Raw genomic sequence first — 14357 nt, forward strand, 5'->3', positions numbered from 1 at the left:
CATTCACCTCCGACGAATCCCGACACTGCACCAGTTCAGAAAGGACCTCTAGACCTGGTCTTCGAATTACCCCAATGAAGCTGCTTACCCCCCCCCAGCACCTTGAGACCCTCACAGGTGAGTAGTGCGCTCTACAAAACCCTGATTGATTGATTAAGAATGTGATCAGGACAAAACAATTAAAACGTAGGAAGTGAAGCTTGAGATAACTGCCCTGATAAGGTCCCTATACGGGATGAAATGCGTTGGCTGGATCTGCCAAAAAGAGAATGTTTGGATTGAATAAAGGATCTATAAATACAATTTTAATGTTTGAGGACTCATTCGTAAGGAAAAAAAGGAGAAGTAAAAAAGACTTGGTTGACAAGAAATTGAATTAAAAGTGATTACTGCTATAAAAGAATTAAGGAACAAGTCAATTAAAATTACGACACATGTTGCCCTCCTGTTTTTGAAAAGCTTGTGTAAAGATTTTGTTCTGCAAGTGGTTGAAACTCAAGAAGATTAAAGGAAAAGGTGGGGCTTTGGCCAGTGCACTCCAAGAATCACTACTGCTTATACTTTTAGTAACTAATTGTACTCCATTGGATGGGGGCCAAATTGGATTGGAAAGAAAAAATAAAGTTTGGTGATTATGTTCTGCATGAATGGCGATAAACTCATAGGTAAGGACTGTGGGAGGAAGATAGACGAAGAGGTATTAAGTCTGTGGCCTCAGGTCTGCCAAGCAGAAAAGCAACAACAGGTTCTTGTGGTGCATAGCGCCATCACGACACAAACAACAAACTAAAGAACACAATAACAACTTCCTGATGTGACAACTAAGAAATGGCATGGACACCACCCCTGAAAGTACTGTCATTTGTCATCAAAGACTCCTCTGTTGGCACAAGCGTTGCCACCGGTTAGGCCAATGTGACCGCAGCTGACGTGTGTGCCTAGGGCTGGCACTCACATGAAAGGAGCGCAAAACACAATCAGAAACTTTAAATGTTGGCACCGATACATATTCAACAGAAACTGTTAAGGAACTGTCGGAAAAGGCTGCATACTGATCATTTGAGTCCCACAATATTATTAAAATGTCCTAATTGAAAATTGCACAAATGCTGCCTTAATTTGCTCAAATTATCGACATGCATAATGATAGACCTATGAAAACACCCAGGGCCCGATTCACATGACTAACTTAAGACAAAATCCTAAACTTACTACTTTTGGTATTCACAGAAGGCATTTAGTAGTAGTAAAGTTAGGATTTTGTCTTAAGTCCGAACCACAGAGCTCTGTCCAATCACAATGCTGCAATGCAGCATTGTGATTGGCTATGGGGAGCCTGGGTGTGCTTCCTGTTCCAGCAGGAGCAGAGACCACTGAGGAGAGACTGGCTGGAGCGAAGGACTACGGAGAAGAGACGCTGCGAGGAAGCGGCGAGAAGGTAAGTTATTTCATTTTTTTTTTTTTAACACCCGCTTCCCCGTCCTCCACCCACCCTCTGCCCTGCTGCCCCGATCCGTGCCAGCCGCCACTGCCGGTGACTAAAACTTGTGATTTAAAAAAACGCAATTAGGTAAAAAATAAATACAGAATTAAAGATACAGTTTACATGCAGTGTGTGTGGAAACAATATATGCAGAGTATTGCTGGGCAAACGGAAATAATATAGCATGCAGAATACACTGATATAGTTCCCATGGTTTCAACAACAGTTTATATACCAGATGAGACTATTTTAAAGAAATGCACAACCGCACCAATGAAACCCAAAGCAGTTCTCGCAATTTTGAAGAACCAGCCCACAAGAGGAGGAGGAGTGGCAGGGGAGGCTGGGGAGGTGCAAGTGTGAAGCACTGTTGTTCTTGTTACGGGGCAGCTAAACCAGCCCCCAGTAACAAAAACCGCCCCCCACCCTTCCTGCCTCCCTAGAAAACACCTGATGCCCGCTATGGCCAGTCACAACAGAACAAAACGCATCGTAGGATGGAGATAGATAGAGCAAGGACATCTGAACACAGCAGAACAGGCAGGGTTTGCCTCTGGAAATTACGAAACAGGGGAGTCATCCCACTTCTCAATCTACTTCACACTACTAGTTATGACAAACCATGGCCCTCATTTACGGGAATTGGCATAGGGCAGCATTGCAAGTCTTCTTGCAATGCGCTGCCCAACGCCAATGTTAAAGGGCAGGAATGCACCATATTTACAAAATACGGTGCATTCCTGTCCTTTCCCCCTGCGCTGGTGTGCAATTTGCAGCCTAGCGCCAATGCAGGGATCCTTGCACCATGATGCAAGGGTGTCTGCATTGCATTCAGGATTTGTTTTGTGTAGGAAAGGGCATCTTCCTGTACAAAAACAATCTGTAGAATGTAGCACACATGGAAAGAGGAAATAACGAGGAGAAATAAAAATATTTCTCTTCGTTATGCTTGCTTTGGGGAGGCATAAGGTTTTGGTGTTGCCCCAGGTTTATGTGATTAAGTAAATCTGGGGCAGCGTCAAAATCTATCCATGGGTGTTGCGTGGATCACCCACCGCAAAGCCCATGGAACGCCTCCCTGGCGCAGAGCAAAGCAATGTAGGGACCTGCGCTGCTTAGTCTTACTCCAAATATATAAGTGGCTTTGCCTGGCCTCCGATATGATTGAGAGGCTTGCACTGCTGGAGCGCCCAAAAAATAGATAAGCCCCCAAATTCATGAAAAGCAGCACAAAGCACTGATTAAAACTCAAGGCCCCCACCACTCATAGACCTCAGCCAATTAATTGCTGGTGTACTTGGGGACTATGAGAAACACATTGGGGAGAGGCAAGGAGGTGCAGGGGAAAACACGAAAAAATCCATATGATATAAAACACTGTCATAATATACATATACTACAATGATCCTGAAGCATATTATCAAACTGATATCAGGGAAAAGTAAAAAAATGAACAAGAACAAAATGGCATAGACCTTTCCTATCAATATCCATAAAAAATGGCTTTGAAAACTGGAAAAGGGGTGCAACAGCAAGCAAAGTGGCATGGCCACAACAAAGAACAAATGCAGGCCTATAGCAAAAGCACACAAAATGGTTACAGACCACATGGTGAAACAACAATAGCAAGCAAGGAGGCAGGGCTACAACAAAGAACGCATGAAGACCTATGGACACTGATACATATAATGGCCCCATGCCAGATGGCATGGAGAACAACGACAAATGGTGGCCTATTCCTAACACACACACACACGCACCGGCCAGACGAAGAGGACATGGTAGCAAAGACTACCATTAATTCAGCAATGCCAAAAATTAAAATTAAGTGAGCTATAAAATTTTACAAAAACACGCATTCTCCCAGGGCATCAAATATTACCTCACCAAAACACACTTTTTGCAGAATAGATAGTGAAACACAAAAAATAACCCCCTAATCTTTAATTTAATCCAATGTCGTTGCTGCCCTAAACAATGTTTTAAAACAACATATACCATAACAGCTGTTTCATGTACCCATCACTAGTACTGGGCCTACTGGCTGGCTGGGCCTCTGAGCAGACTAGGCCACATAGTCAAATAAATTAATAGTGCAAATTTAGCAAACATTGAGAACTTGTACTGAACTGTGCACCCTTATTCCTTTACAAAAGATTTAAAAAAATTGCAAATAAATAACTATGCCCCTGCTAAAACTCCAGGCCACCCACCACAATAACATTTAAAAATTGAATAGAAGTACAAATAAATACTAGTGCATTCTCTCTATGAAACAAACAACAACGTTACACAAACGTTTTTTAACTTACTTGTCATATTACAAAAACAAAGTCCTTACATCCAATGGTATATATGCAGCAGACAAAGATAGTGATCCTTCCACCTCGAAATCCAAATGAAAAGTGACCAGGAGATGGACGGAGGAAGGAGGAGCCTGCTGGGCAGGAACATGAAGATGGATTCTCTGGGGTGCTTACTTATTGTTGAAAAAAAAGTTACATTAAAAAATGTCTTTTCGCACTAAAAAACAACCTGAGCAGTCTGTGGAGTAGAATATGAACTCAGAAAAATCTTTTCAAGAAGATTTAGCTGCTCTCTAGCAGAGAATCTGCTCAAGGTGCAGATGCGGTCCCTCGCATTTGCCAGCATCACGGAAATGAGGATGGAAGGCGCCATCCTGACCAGAAGACCCGCTAGTGGCTAACAAATTTTGCGCGTGCTCGCGATCGTCCGGCAAGTCTCAACCCGCTCACCTGTGCACTCCCAAACAAGTCTTGTGCGTACCAATGAAAAAATAAATTGCACAATGTGCCAGATGGGGAATTTGGAAGGAACTCCTCATTACACCTGTGGCACGGAATTCCCAAGTTCCTCCAACTCCGCGAGCGGAGCAGATTTTTCCACCCAGGCCTAGTCAGGACGCTAGGACAGTCTCATGTCTCAATCTCTTTATAGACTTCTTGCCATGTACATTCCATTGAAGCTTTCCCTATTCGAATATGTCTGTAAAATGCTGGCATTAAGAGAAGATTAAGTTGTATGGCTGCACAGCAGTGACGTAACAATAGACCGACCCACTGCCCCGTAGTGTTGGGGGTCCCCGAGCTCGAGGGGGCCCCCTCAGGCACTGTGCACAGGTGGGCCTGAGAGAGCCTGACTGGGGTCAGAGCATCAGGGACCCCCTCCATGCACTTTGCAGTGGGGGCCCCGCAAGTTTTGTTATGCCACTGATGCATAGCCCTCAAAGCCACAAGGTCATCTGTTATGTGTTGAACCTATGGCCACTCGAAGCTTTTATAGCAAACTACAAAATGTGTATTCCAGGGTCAGTAGGTTCATATTCATAGTGGGAAGTACAGTGGCCACGTTTCAGTTATCACTTTGCTGGACACCTGCGGGCGCAGAAAAATAAGAAGATGTTTCTTTGGAGTGGAGGGTACCAAGAGTCGCAAAAAGACCCGGCACCAGGATTTTTTTTTATCTAGAGAGTCATGAAGAAACATGGCTGGGCCATGAAGATGAATGGACAGCAGCCAGAAAATACAATGAATTGTTTGGATAATCTGATATTTTAGGAGCTGCTTTATAGGTGCTGTTCAATTTTGAAATTTTAAAGCAATAAACAGAATACAATGAGCTACAGGCTTCGCTTTTCCTTTTACAAGAATTCCTGCACTGCAGCTACCGGCTTTGGTGAAGGGGAAGGGTACCCCTTGCGATAACTTTAAGATGCAGAAGGAATGCAGCATGCTACTCGTCCTATGCTGCAACAGAAACATTCCTGCAGCCACACAGGGGCCCTACCCTGCTTTGCATTTCTTCCCATCTTTTACAGCTTACCACTTTGCAAAGCAGTGAAATTTAAAAATTTGATGTAGTAAACCACGTAACCATTTTGCACACTTCTATTTATTACCATAATACACAGTTTGCTGTAATCTTTTTTTCTACGCACATAGACACTGATCAAACCACAGGTATGGATCTGACTCAAATGCAAAACACCACTGATATTTGCCAGTTATGATTACCAACGCACTCAACACACACACCATAAATTGTGTGTCCCACCATGCTGAAAACACCAATTTTCCAACAGAACAAAAAAAAAAGCTATCAAGAGAACAACATGGCTGGTGGCATAAGTTATGTGTGTTGCGTGCATTATACATCACAAATGTTGAGATGTTCCCCTTGAATATCGAAATCATCATATCGATGGGACACAATATTGAGGACAGAATTGCAAAAAAAAAATCGAAAGTTAAAAAAGTCCAAATTTTCTATTCCTAACTCTACATATATGTACCTACACGGTACATACATCTTTAAGCCATGTAGTTGTGGAGTTAGGAATTTTAAATCTATTCTAAAGGTGTGCATGTTATCAGTTGATCTTCAAGGCAAATAAGAAGTCGGAATGATTTTTCTGATTCATAAGGCCTTGATACATTTTAAAAAGGTGCTTTGTGGCCACAAACACTGTGTTTTATGCGATTTGCAGGAATGCATCCACAAAACACTTTTGTACTTGAGGTCCCAAATATCTTAGCATTAAGACTTTAACCATGCCTTTTAGAAAAAAAATCATACGTTTCTTGCAATGTTTTTATATCACCTTCTAATTATATGGATGATAATAAACCTGAAACAAAGTTCACTGATTAAAAGTGGTAATATGTAATATTGTGCTGCAGCTATACACATCATATAATTAGACGACTTCATCAATTATGCTTCATAAAACCGAACATAGTAGCATGTGAGACTTACCACCTCTTTGCACAGTGATAATCCGCCCTCAAGACGTGCAGTTAGTTCATCATGGGAAAGCTTTACTTGGTTACAAAGCATTGTTTTCAGCCATCAGACCACACCTGCCCCATTCTTCATTTGTTCCCATCAAGTAAATCCCTTGACATCCAGAAATGCCCAGGGCGGTAACTATCTTTTAGTTCTCGAAGTCTTTGTGTTGAATTTTATAACAGAACGGTTTCTTATGCGGAAATAGATGAGTCTAAAAACAAAGGGCTCGGAGAGTCCCACGGAGCCCCTGACAACAGACATCTTTAAGAACAGCTCCGATGATAGCTCACAAAACCGGTCCTGCCCTCGTCAATCAGGTCTCGGAACTCATATAAGATCCCACAACCTAGAAAGTGGGAGTCAGATAGTCAATCCAGCGAGCTGAACACGATGCTTGAACCATGGCCAAAACTCCTGCGGAAGGCCATCCTCTGCGCTGCCTTCCTATACACCTGTTCGGCCCAGTAAGTACATGAATAATATTTTCTGAGTTTCTTGTTTATGAGAAGGGTTCAACCTAGCTGTATACACAGCACAAATTTTAATGTTAGCTTGTTGTATCGCACACACGTGCATCCCGGCCAAGGCAAGGAAGAGAGTGAGGTCTGGGAGCATTGGTCTCTGTTCTTTTCCAGTCTGATAAAAAAAGAGGAAAAAAAGCAGTTGTTTCTCCCTTTACATTTAGGGCTTTTCAACATCCTTTCGGTTTTTATCAAAGAGCAATCCTATCTATTTTAAACTAAAACGCGGTGCAGGTGAACAAATTAGTCTGGTGGAAATTCCACTAGTCTAGTTACGGATGTTTTCGGCTGCATCTCGTTGCGATACGTGTATTGTTGGACACTAGACTGTATATTCACGGGACAGACATACTGGTCAAAAATATTAACTGGAACCAGTGGATACTGGTAGACACCAGTAACTAGCTCGAAGGTACCACTTTAATCCACTGGAATTATCTCTTGAAATGCATTGTATTGTTACCTTATGTGCTTTGGGTTTCCCATACAGTATGACACCAGAATATTGGGTTTTGACTACAGATGCCTTGAGTTACAGCTACTGGGGGCAACTCTAGGGTCTTACTCACTTCAGGTTCTTTGAGCTCTACAGTCCTTCAGGAGAGTGGTCCGGAATAAAGCAGTTGTCTTGAGGACAGACAACTCCATCACCAAGGATTATGTGAATCACCATGAGAGAGCAAGATGCCGGGTACTGCCATTTTTGCCCTTTCAGAAAGGACTTTGGACAGAGAAGAATTTACTATCCCTGAATGCTGTGCACATAAGGGGAGTCAACAATGACATAGTTCATTCCTTCAGTCATTTGTTTCCTTGTCTCAAAACCTTTGTCTCTCCAACAAGATCTTTCACAAATTTTGTGCCAGCTACAGCCTCTTTCAATAGATATTTTGGTGAATGCTCATAATGTTCTACTCCGAAGGTTTTGACATTTCCTTGTCGGGGTGTCTTCTTTTTGCCTTCCTACATGTCCTGTTATGTCAAGGTTGTTAGCTTCTATGCTGAGACAGAAGTGAGATGGGGTTCTGGTTGCTTTATAATGTCCTCGGCAGCCTTGGTTTCCTTTCCAGTCAGTGCCAGATGTTGCCTGACAATTCGTGGATTCTGCATGTTTCTCTATCCCATCTTAGCTCTCATCACCTCCCCTCCTGGCTGATATCTCTATATCTCTGGCTGATCATGAAGTCTCCCTTCAAGGAGATTGTCTACTTGAAAAGTATATGACCACCATTGGACCCCTCTCCCAAATGATGTAACATAAATCAGTTCTTCTCCGGGAGTGTGTGCCATCGATAATTGTGCAATTTCTGAAAGATGGGTGTGATTCTGAATTGCTTCCCGCTACCCCTAGAGACCAACAGGAGCCTTTTGGGAATCCTTCAGAAATGCTGGCCTCTTAAGTTACTAGAACTTTTTGGTTAGACTGCCCTCTAGTTAAAAAGGTACACCTCCCTGGAACTTAGCTCTTATGCTATCTGCTTTACAGGCATCTCCGTTTGAGATTTTGCGAGATATTTCAATAAAAATGTCGACTTTCAAAACTTTGTTTTTGGTGTTTATAACCTATGCTAAAAGATTGGGAAGCTGGGTGTCGCAGTCAACCAGCCTCCCTATTTGAGAATCTTCACTGACTGGGTCATTCTAGGACAGCTCTGGGTTTCCTTCTTAAGGCACTCAATATTTCCACACAGATTCAGAAGTGTCTGTTCCAGTTTTTCATCTTAATCCTCTTTCACTTGAGAAAACGTTTTACAATCCTTGGATAGGGTTATTTATCTTTATTTGGAATGCACCGCCCCTGTGCGTCGTTTTGTCAACCTCTAAGGGGTTTTTGGTAATCGGGTGTTAAAACTTGCTTCTAGAACATTCAGTAGGGCGATCTTATCTACCATTTCTTTAGTTTATGATTTAAGGGGCTAAGCGTTTCCAGGGGCCGTTCACGGACGGTCCACCAGAGGCATGGCTGCGTTTTGGTCCGACAGCCACCCGGGCTGATCCTTTGATGTTTGAGAATCACTATCGTTTGAGTTTGGGTTCACAACAGCGAATGTCGCTTGATACTCGTGAATTGTCTTATGCATTAAAATTAGGTTGAGTTATGGTTACGTTTGTAAAAATAAATGAGGTGTTAGTTTATTTCACGTATATGTGCTGTTATTTAGTTCCATTCCTGAAGCTGCATTTGCCTGGTTATGTCTTCAAATAGAAGGATAGGTACAAGAAGCAAGAATGAGAAGGCAATATTTATATTACATTGGATAATGCCGATACACGGATTTATTCCTCCTCATCCGAGGCCTGTCCAAATCATTCATTCAATCAGGGAATTATAAGCGTGCTACTCACCCCTGAGGGTCTCAAGGCGCTGGAGTGGAGGGGGGCGCCACTCTGTTCAGCCGAAAAGCCAGGTCTTGAGAGTCTTCCTGAAGGTGTTCAGGGAGGGGTCGAGTCTGATGTCTGCTGGTAGCTCGTTCCAGGTCTTGGCTTCGGGAAATACGACTTCGGCAGGACGCTTGGTATGCTATGGGAGGAATCGCGGGAAGGGTGCTCTTATATGGGATAGAGTGAAAAAATATAAAGCAAACTATGTAGGTAAGTGTTGCCTGTGCTTGGAAGGTGTTGGATGGCGTGGGGGCCTTCCTCAGTGATAAGGCCTGAGAGGAGCAGGGTGAAGAAATCGTAGTAAGGGGATTTCATAATGTAATGTAAACATCGCATGCCTTCTCTTGCACCTATACCAGACCTAGCAAGTGCTACACATAGGGGAAATTACCCTCATGTCTCTAAAAGGTGCAACATGTTTTAATTAGGCATTGTCAAATTCCATTTATACTTCCACATTGGTGTATTCATAGGTTTCAACGTTGCCAAGCTGATAACATCACTGCTGAGACCTGATCAAATCAGATAACTAGTTTTGAAGACTATGTGATGCATCAGTAAAACTTGGAGTTGGTAAAAATTTGGGTTCAATTAACTAAACACATTATGAGCATGAGGGTTTCTTATGAATGGATAAAGTTTATTCAAGAGGCCAGAAGCATGTAACAAAAAATGTGAAAGGTCCATCTATATGTTTGAAAGTTATAGCCAGTTTGTATAGTTGAAGTTAACAAAAAAGTGATGGGTGGAATGCTTGAATTAATTTCAGCCACTGGTAATTACTCGGCCTAAACACAGTCCATCATTTTTTGCCCACCATGCCACCTCAGATTAGATCCACCCATATGCAAATCAACCTTGGTCCTCTTCCAGTAGGAACAGTCCTGCACCAACTGCCAGGCCCTCTCTGAAGCTGAACACAGCAAACCAAGACTGATTCTACCCTAGTTGGGGCTGTTGAATAGAGCCAGCTTGGTTTCAATGGCACAGTGAGCATAGGACCCACATCTGGGCATACCCATCGCACATAGTGCGTTGCAGTGAAGGAAGCAAAAATGTGATGGGTAGAATGCAATATTTTTCATGCAAACATCAAGCGCATGTTCAGTATCTGCACAATGGAGGTTCTGCTCACATATAAGGGTTTGATAACAGATTTGTAGCACATAGGTGTTAGCTGTCCAAAAATGACTAACAACAAGAGTATGAGTAGGTCTGGGAATGCATCAGCAAGGCAGTGACATATTGCAAAATGATTGGGCCCCCTTGTTGAATGTAATGAGGGGACCTTAAGCCTGCCATATCTCACAATGTCCATTGGCTTTGGGCCGAAATGGGGCCCCTGAAGCATTGGAGACCCTTTGCACCACAGGGCCTGGAGTGGCCTGTGTTGCGCCCTTGGAAAAGAGACCATTACAAGGTATACACCTGTACATGGAGAATAATATTGGCAATTTGTGCATCTACACTGATTCCTCCATTTGTTTCCCCATTACCAGTCTTTTATCACCTTTGCATTTTGCCTTATTTTTTCATGCATTTTATAGGCTTTACTTGGGCATTACATGCATTGTTTACAGGCATTGCGAGATTAAGTGATCAGCCCAGAATCACATGATGTTGAGCTGACGCTGAGACTCAAAACTGGTTCCTGAGTTTCATGGTTGGCACCTCTGGGCATAACACAACACACCAGGTAGAGTGAGGGAGGCAGATGCCACATGTAAGCTCTGCTCATTATGAACTCGAGGATCCAACAGGACTTTCAGCAGAGACAGAGCCAGGCTTCAGCCTAGAGCCGATCTAGAACTTTCAGTGGCTTGCCCTCCCATAGCTTTCACAGGAAAGGAATCCGACAGTTTCGACTTTGCGTTACCCGACGTTCTTTGGATATAATAGGGCTGGACTGGCATTTTATTTCACTGGTAATTTCCCCTGGGCGCTGTTTCCATAGGAAGCCAGGTATAAAAAAAAACACTTTCTCCAGATGTTGACGTTAATTGCTGTACCGTTGTGCGGTCTAGTAGTGGAAGGGGCGGAGCAGGGGAGGAGCAAGGGGAAGAGGAGGTGCGGAGAAAGGAGACGGCAGTTAGTGTAAGGACGGCGAGTGAGACGGCAGGAATAAAGTGCTATTGAAGAAAGTGCAGTGTCTGTCGTCATTGGGGGGGCCACCGCTAAACACGACAGCTGGCGACGAGGGTGGGATGAGCAGCAGGCTCTCCCGAACCCCAACGTGCGATCGAGCCCGCCCGAGTGCGGGTGGCTGAGGAAGACGGCCGGAGCGCTAACACGTGCGCGGTGCAACCGGAGTTTGAACCGGGGCTAGTGGGCCGAAGAAAGGAGGACGTAAGGAGTAGGGAGAAACTCCAACCCTGCTCGAGTTTTCTCCCCCCCACGAGAGTCGAGTGCTCAACAAGAGCGACCCCGCCGTATGAGAGCCCCCCCCGCGTAAGGTGGAAGACGCGCCTGAGCAGCAGCAGCAGTGAAACTCACCTGCCTGGCACCGGTTGCGATCCCACGGAGCTGGTGAGTGAGGCTCCGATAACAGTGCAACAGGCAGAGAGTAGCAGTTGAGCCTCATGTGAGGCCCTGCGTGTGTGTTGATCCGGCGGCCATCTTGAAACCAGGCAGCCTCAGAGGGACACCCCTATCAAAGTGAGATGGCGGCCATCTTGAAGTCAGGCGTCTAAGAGTCACCAAGGGGGAACAAACAGGCACGAGCAAAGTCAAGACAGTCCAGCAACAAGCACAGGTAAAAGCAAGCGAGAAATAAACAAGCACGAGCAAAGCCAAGATAAGGGAACAAACAAGCACGAGCAAAGTCAAGACAATCCCGCAACAAGCACAGGCAAAAGCAAGCGAGAAATAAACAAGCACGAGCAAAGCCAAGATAAGGGAACAAACAAGCACGAGCAAGTTCCAGACAAGATCGCAACAAGCACAGGCAAAAGCAAGCGAGAAATAAACAAGCACGAGCAAAGCCAAGACAAGAGAACAAACAAGCACGAGCAAGTTCAAGACTAGGTCGCAACAAGCACAGGCAAAAGCAAGTAGGAAACAAACAAGCACGAGCAAAGTCAAGACAATCCAGCAACAAGCACAGGTGAGGGCAAGGGAGCTGACAGAAGTGAGCTGACGCACGTGACCCACAATGTCGAACCAAGGATCACCAACACGTCAAGAGGCGAAACCCATTGTCATGGGACTATCGCACCTGCGCCGTCCGGAGCCCCTGGCGCTTGTAGTCGGAAGCAGCATGGGCCCTCGCTGGGAAGAATGGATCGAGGATTTTGAAGACTACATCAAAGGCTCCAAGGTGCTCGGGGATGAGGATCAACTAATTGCGCTCCGCAACCTCGTGGGGAAGGACGTCAGCAAAATGATCAAGGAAATCCCTGCTGCGGATGCAGGAACGTACGCCAAGGTACGGGAAGCCCTGGATAAAAAATTCGTACACAAGAAGAATGTGGACTACGAGAGGTATGTGTTCCAACGGGCGCGTCAGGAGAAGGATGAGATAATGGGTGCCTACATAACGCGACTACGACGATTGGCGCGCCACTGCAACTTTGAATCGTTCTCGACAGACGACGCCATCCGATTGCGCGTCATTGACGGCTGTCAGTCGGAGACCCTCCGAAGAAAACTATTGAAGAAGAGTCACACCCTAGACAAAATTGAGGAACTGACGAGGGTGCATGACCAGGCCGAGGAACAGGCCAAGACCATGGAAGCAGGGTGCACGGAGCGCAAGGAACTAGTATGTCAAGTGCGCACCAGTCGGCCCCGCCGAGGGTCGAAAGAACGTGAGCGACAGGCCCGGCCATCATCGCACCGCCGCCACCCTGGACATCGGCGGCCAGGCTCAGGGAGGAGGAGCAGGCGGTATGATCACGCAAAGAAGGCGACTGCGCGACGATGCTACAGATGTGGGTATGATTTTCCACACAGCGGAGTGTGTCCAGCTATGGGACAACAGTGCCGCAAGTGTGGCCGAAGCCATCACTTTGAAGCCATGTGCGGGGAGTATCGTCGTGAGAAAGACAAGAATGCACATGAGTCGTCACGAAGCGACATCCGCCGGCACCATGTGCGAGCAGTGCACGATCGCCAGAAGTCATCGTCAAGATCCTCCCTTTCCAGCAGGGAGTCGCGGTCATCAAGGTGGTCGAGGCGATCTCCGTCTCGAGACTCTGGGTCAACCTCGGATGAACGAGAGTACTCGGTGGAGTACGCGAACATGATCGCCGACCCAGACCAACTAAAAAAATACCCCCGACTGGATATCAGCGTCGGTGAACACAACACGAAGTTTGTGATGGACAGTGGAGCGTCGCTAAATTACATCCCAGTGACAGAGTACAGGAAAATGAACCCTCGCCCCCGACTGAGCCCTGCACACGTCCGTGTCTACACCTGGATGTCCAGGAAGCCACTTCCGTGCCTTGGGAAGTTTCCAACAATACTGAGACACCAAACAACATCTGTCCCAGCTGTGATACATGTCATAGAAGGGCCGGAGGCGGACTGTCTCCTCAGCCTGCCGACGGCCGAACGACTAAGACTGGTAGAAATCCTTTACCGCGTCACCAATGACAGCGACATTATCCAAAAATTCCCGTGTTAGAACTGGCGATTTCTGGTTGGCTAGGGCTTGCGCCAAAGCCAGGCAGAAACCACCACTCTAGTCAGGGCAAGGAAGTTACACGCCAAAGATAACCCCTGCTCACCCCCTTGGTAGCTTGGCACGAGCAGTCAGGCTTATCTCTGAGGCGATGTGTAAAGCGTTTGCGCGCGCACCCAGCAACAACACCCAAGGCCCACCACAAAGGAAACTCCACACAAGGTATTCTATAAAAATAACCTTTGTATTATACACAACACATTAGATAAAAACACACACTTTACAATGTGCCAACAGGCACGGGCAGAATTTACAAGGGATTATGTACAAGACAGGGCCACCTGGACCACTGTCAGGAATTAGCACTTTTAGATATTTAGCACATAAAACATATAAAATCACTGTAGCACAAAAATAATATGTATCGCACACAACCAGTACTTACTGGTATCAGGGAAGTACCACCTACGCAACCCTAACTACCTTAGGAGACTGTCACGCAGGGAACTAGAACCTCACTAGCACCACCTGCACTAGG

The 14357-nt window shown here is 45.3% G+C and overlaps 1 protein-coding gene across 1 annotated transcript in view; it reads left to right on the top strand.

Annotated features, from left to right (window-relative positions):
* Window positions 1–6659: 6659 nt before the first annotated feature.
* LOC146817360 (CD109 antigen-like) overlaps window positions 6660–14357 on the top strand; it is a 1044213-nt gene continuing 1036515 nt past the window's right edge. The window contains exon 1 of the mRNA XM_085610952.1: window positions 6660–6756. Coding sequence (XP_085467078.1) covers window positions 6683–6756 — 74 coding nt within the window. The 5' untranslated portion in view covers window positions 6660–6682. The remainder of the gene's footprint in view (window positions 6757–14357) is intronic.

This window comes from Triturus cristatus, chromosome 6 (assembly GCF_964204655.1).
Source record: "Triturus cristatus chromosome 6, aTriCri1.1, whole genome shotgun sequence".
Lineage (NCBI taxonomy): Eukaryota > Metazoa > Chordata > Amphibia > Caudata > Salamandridae > Triturus > Triturus cristatus.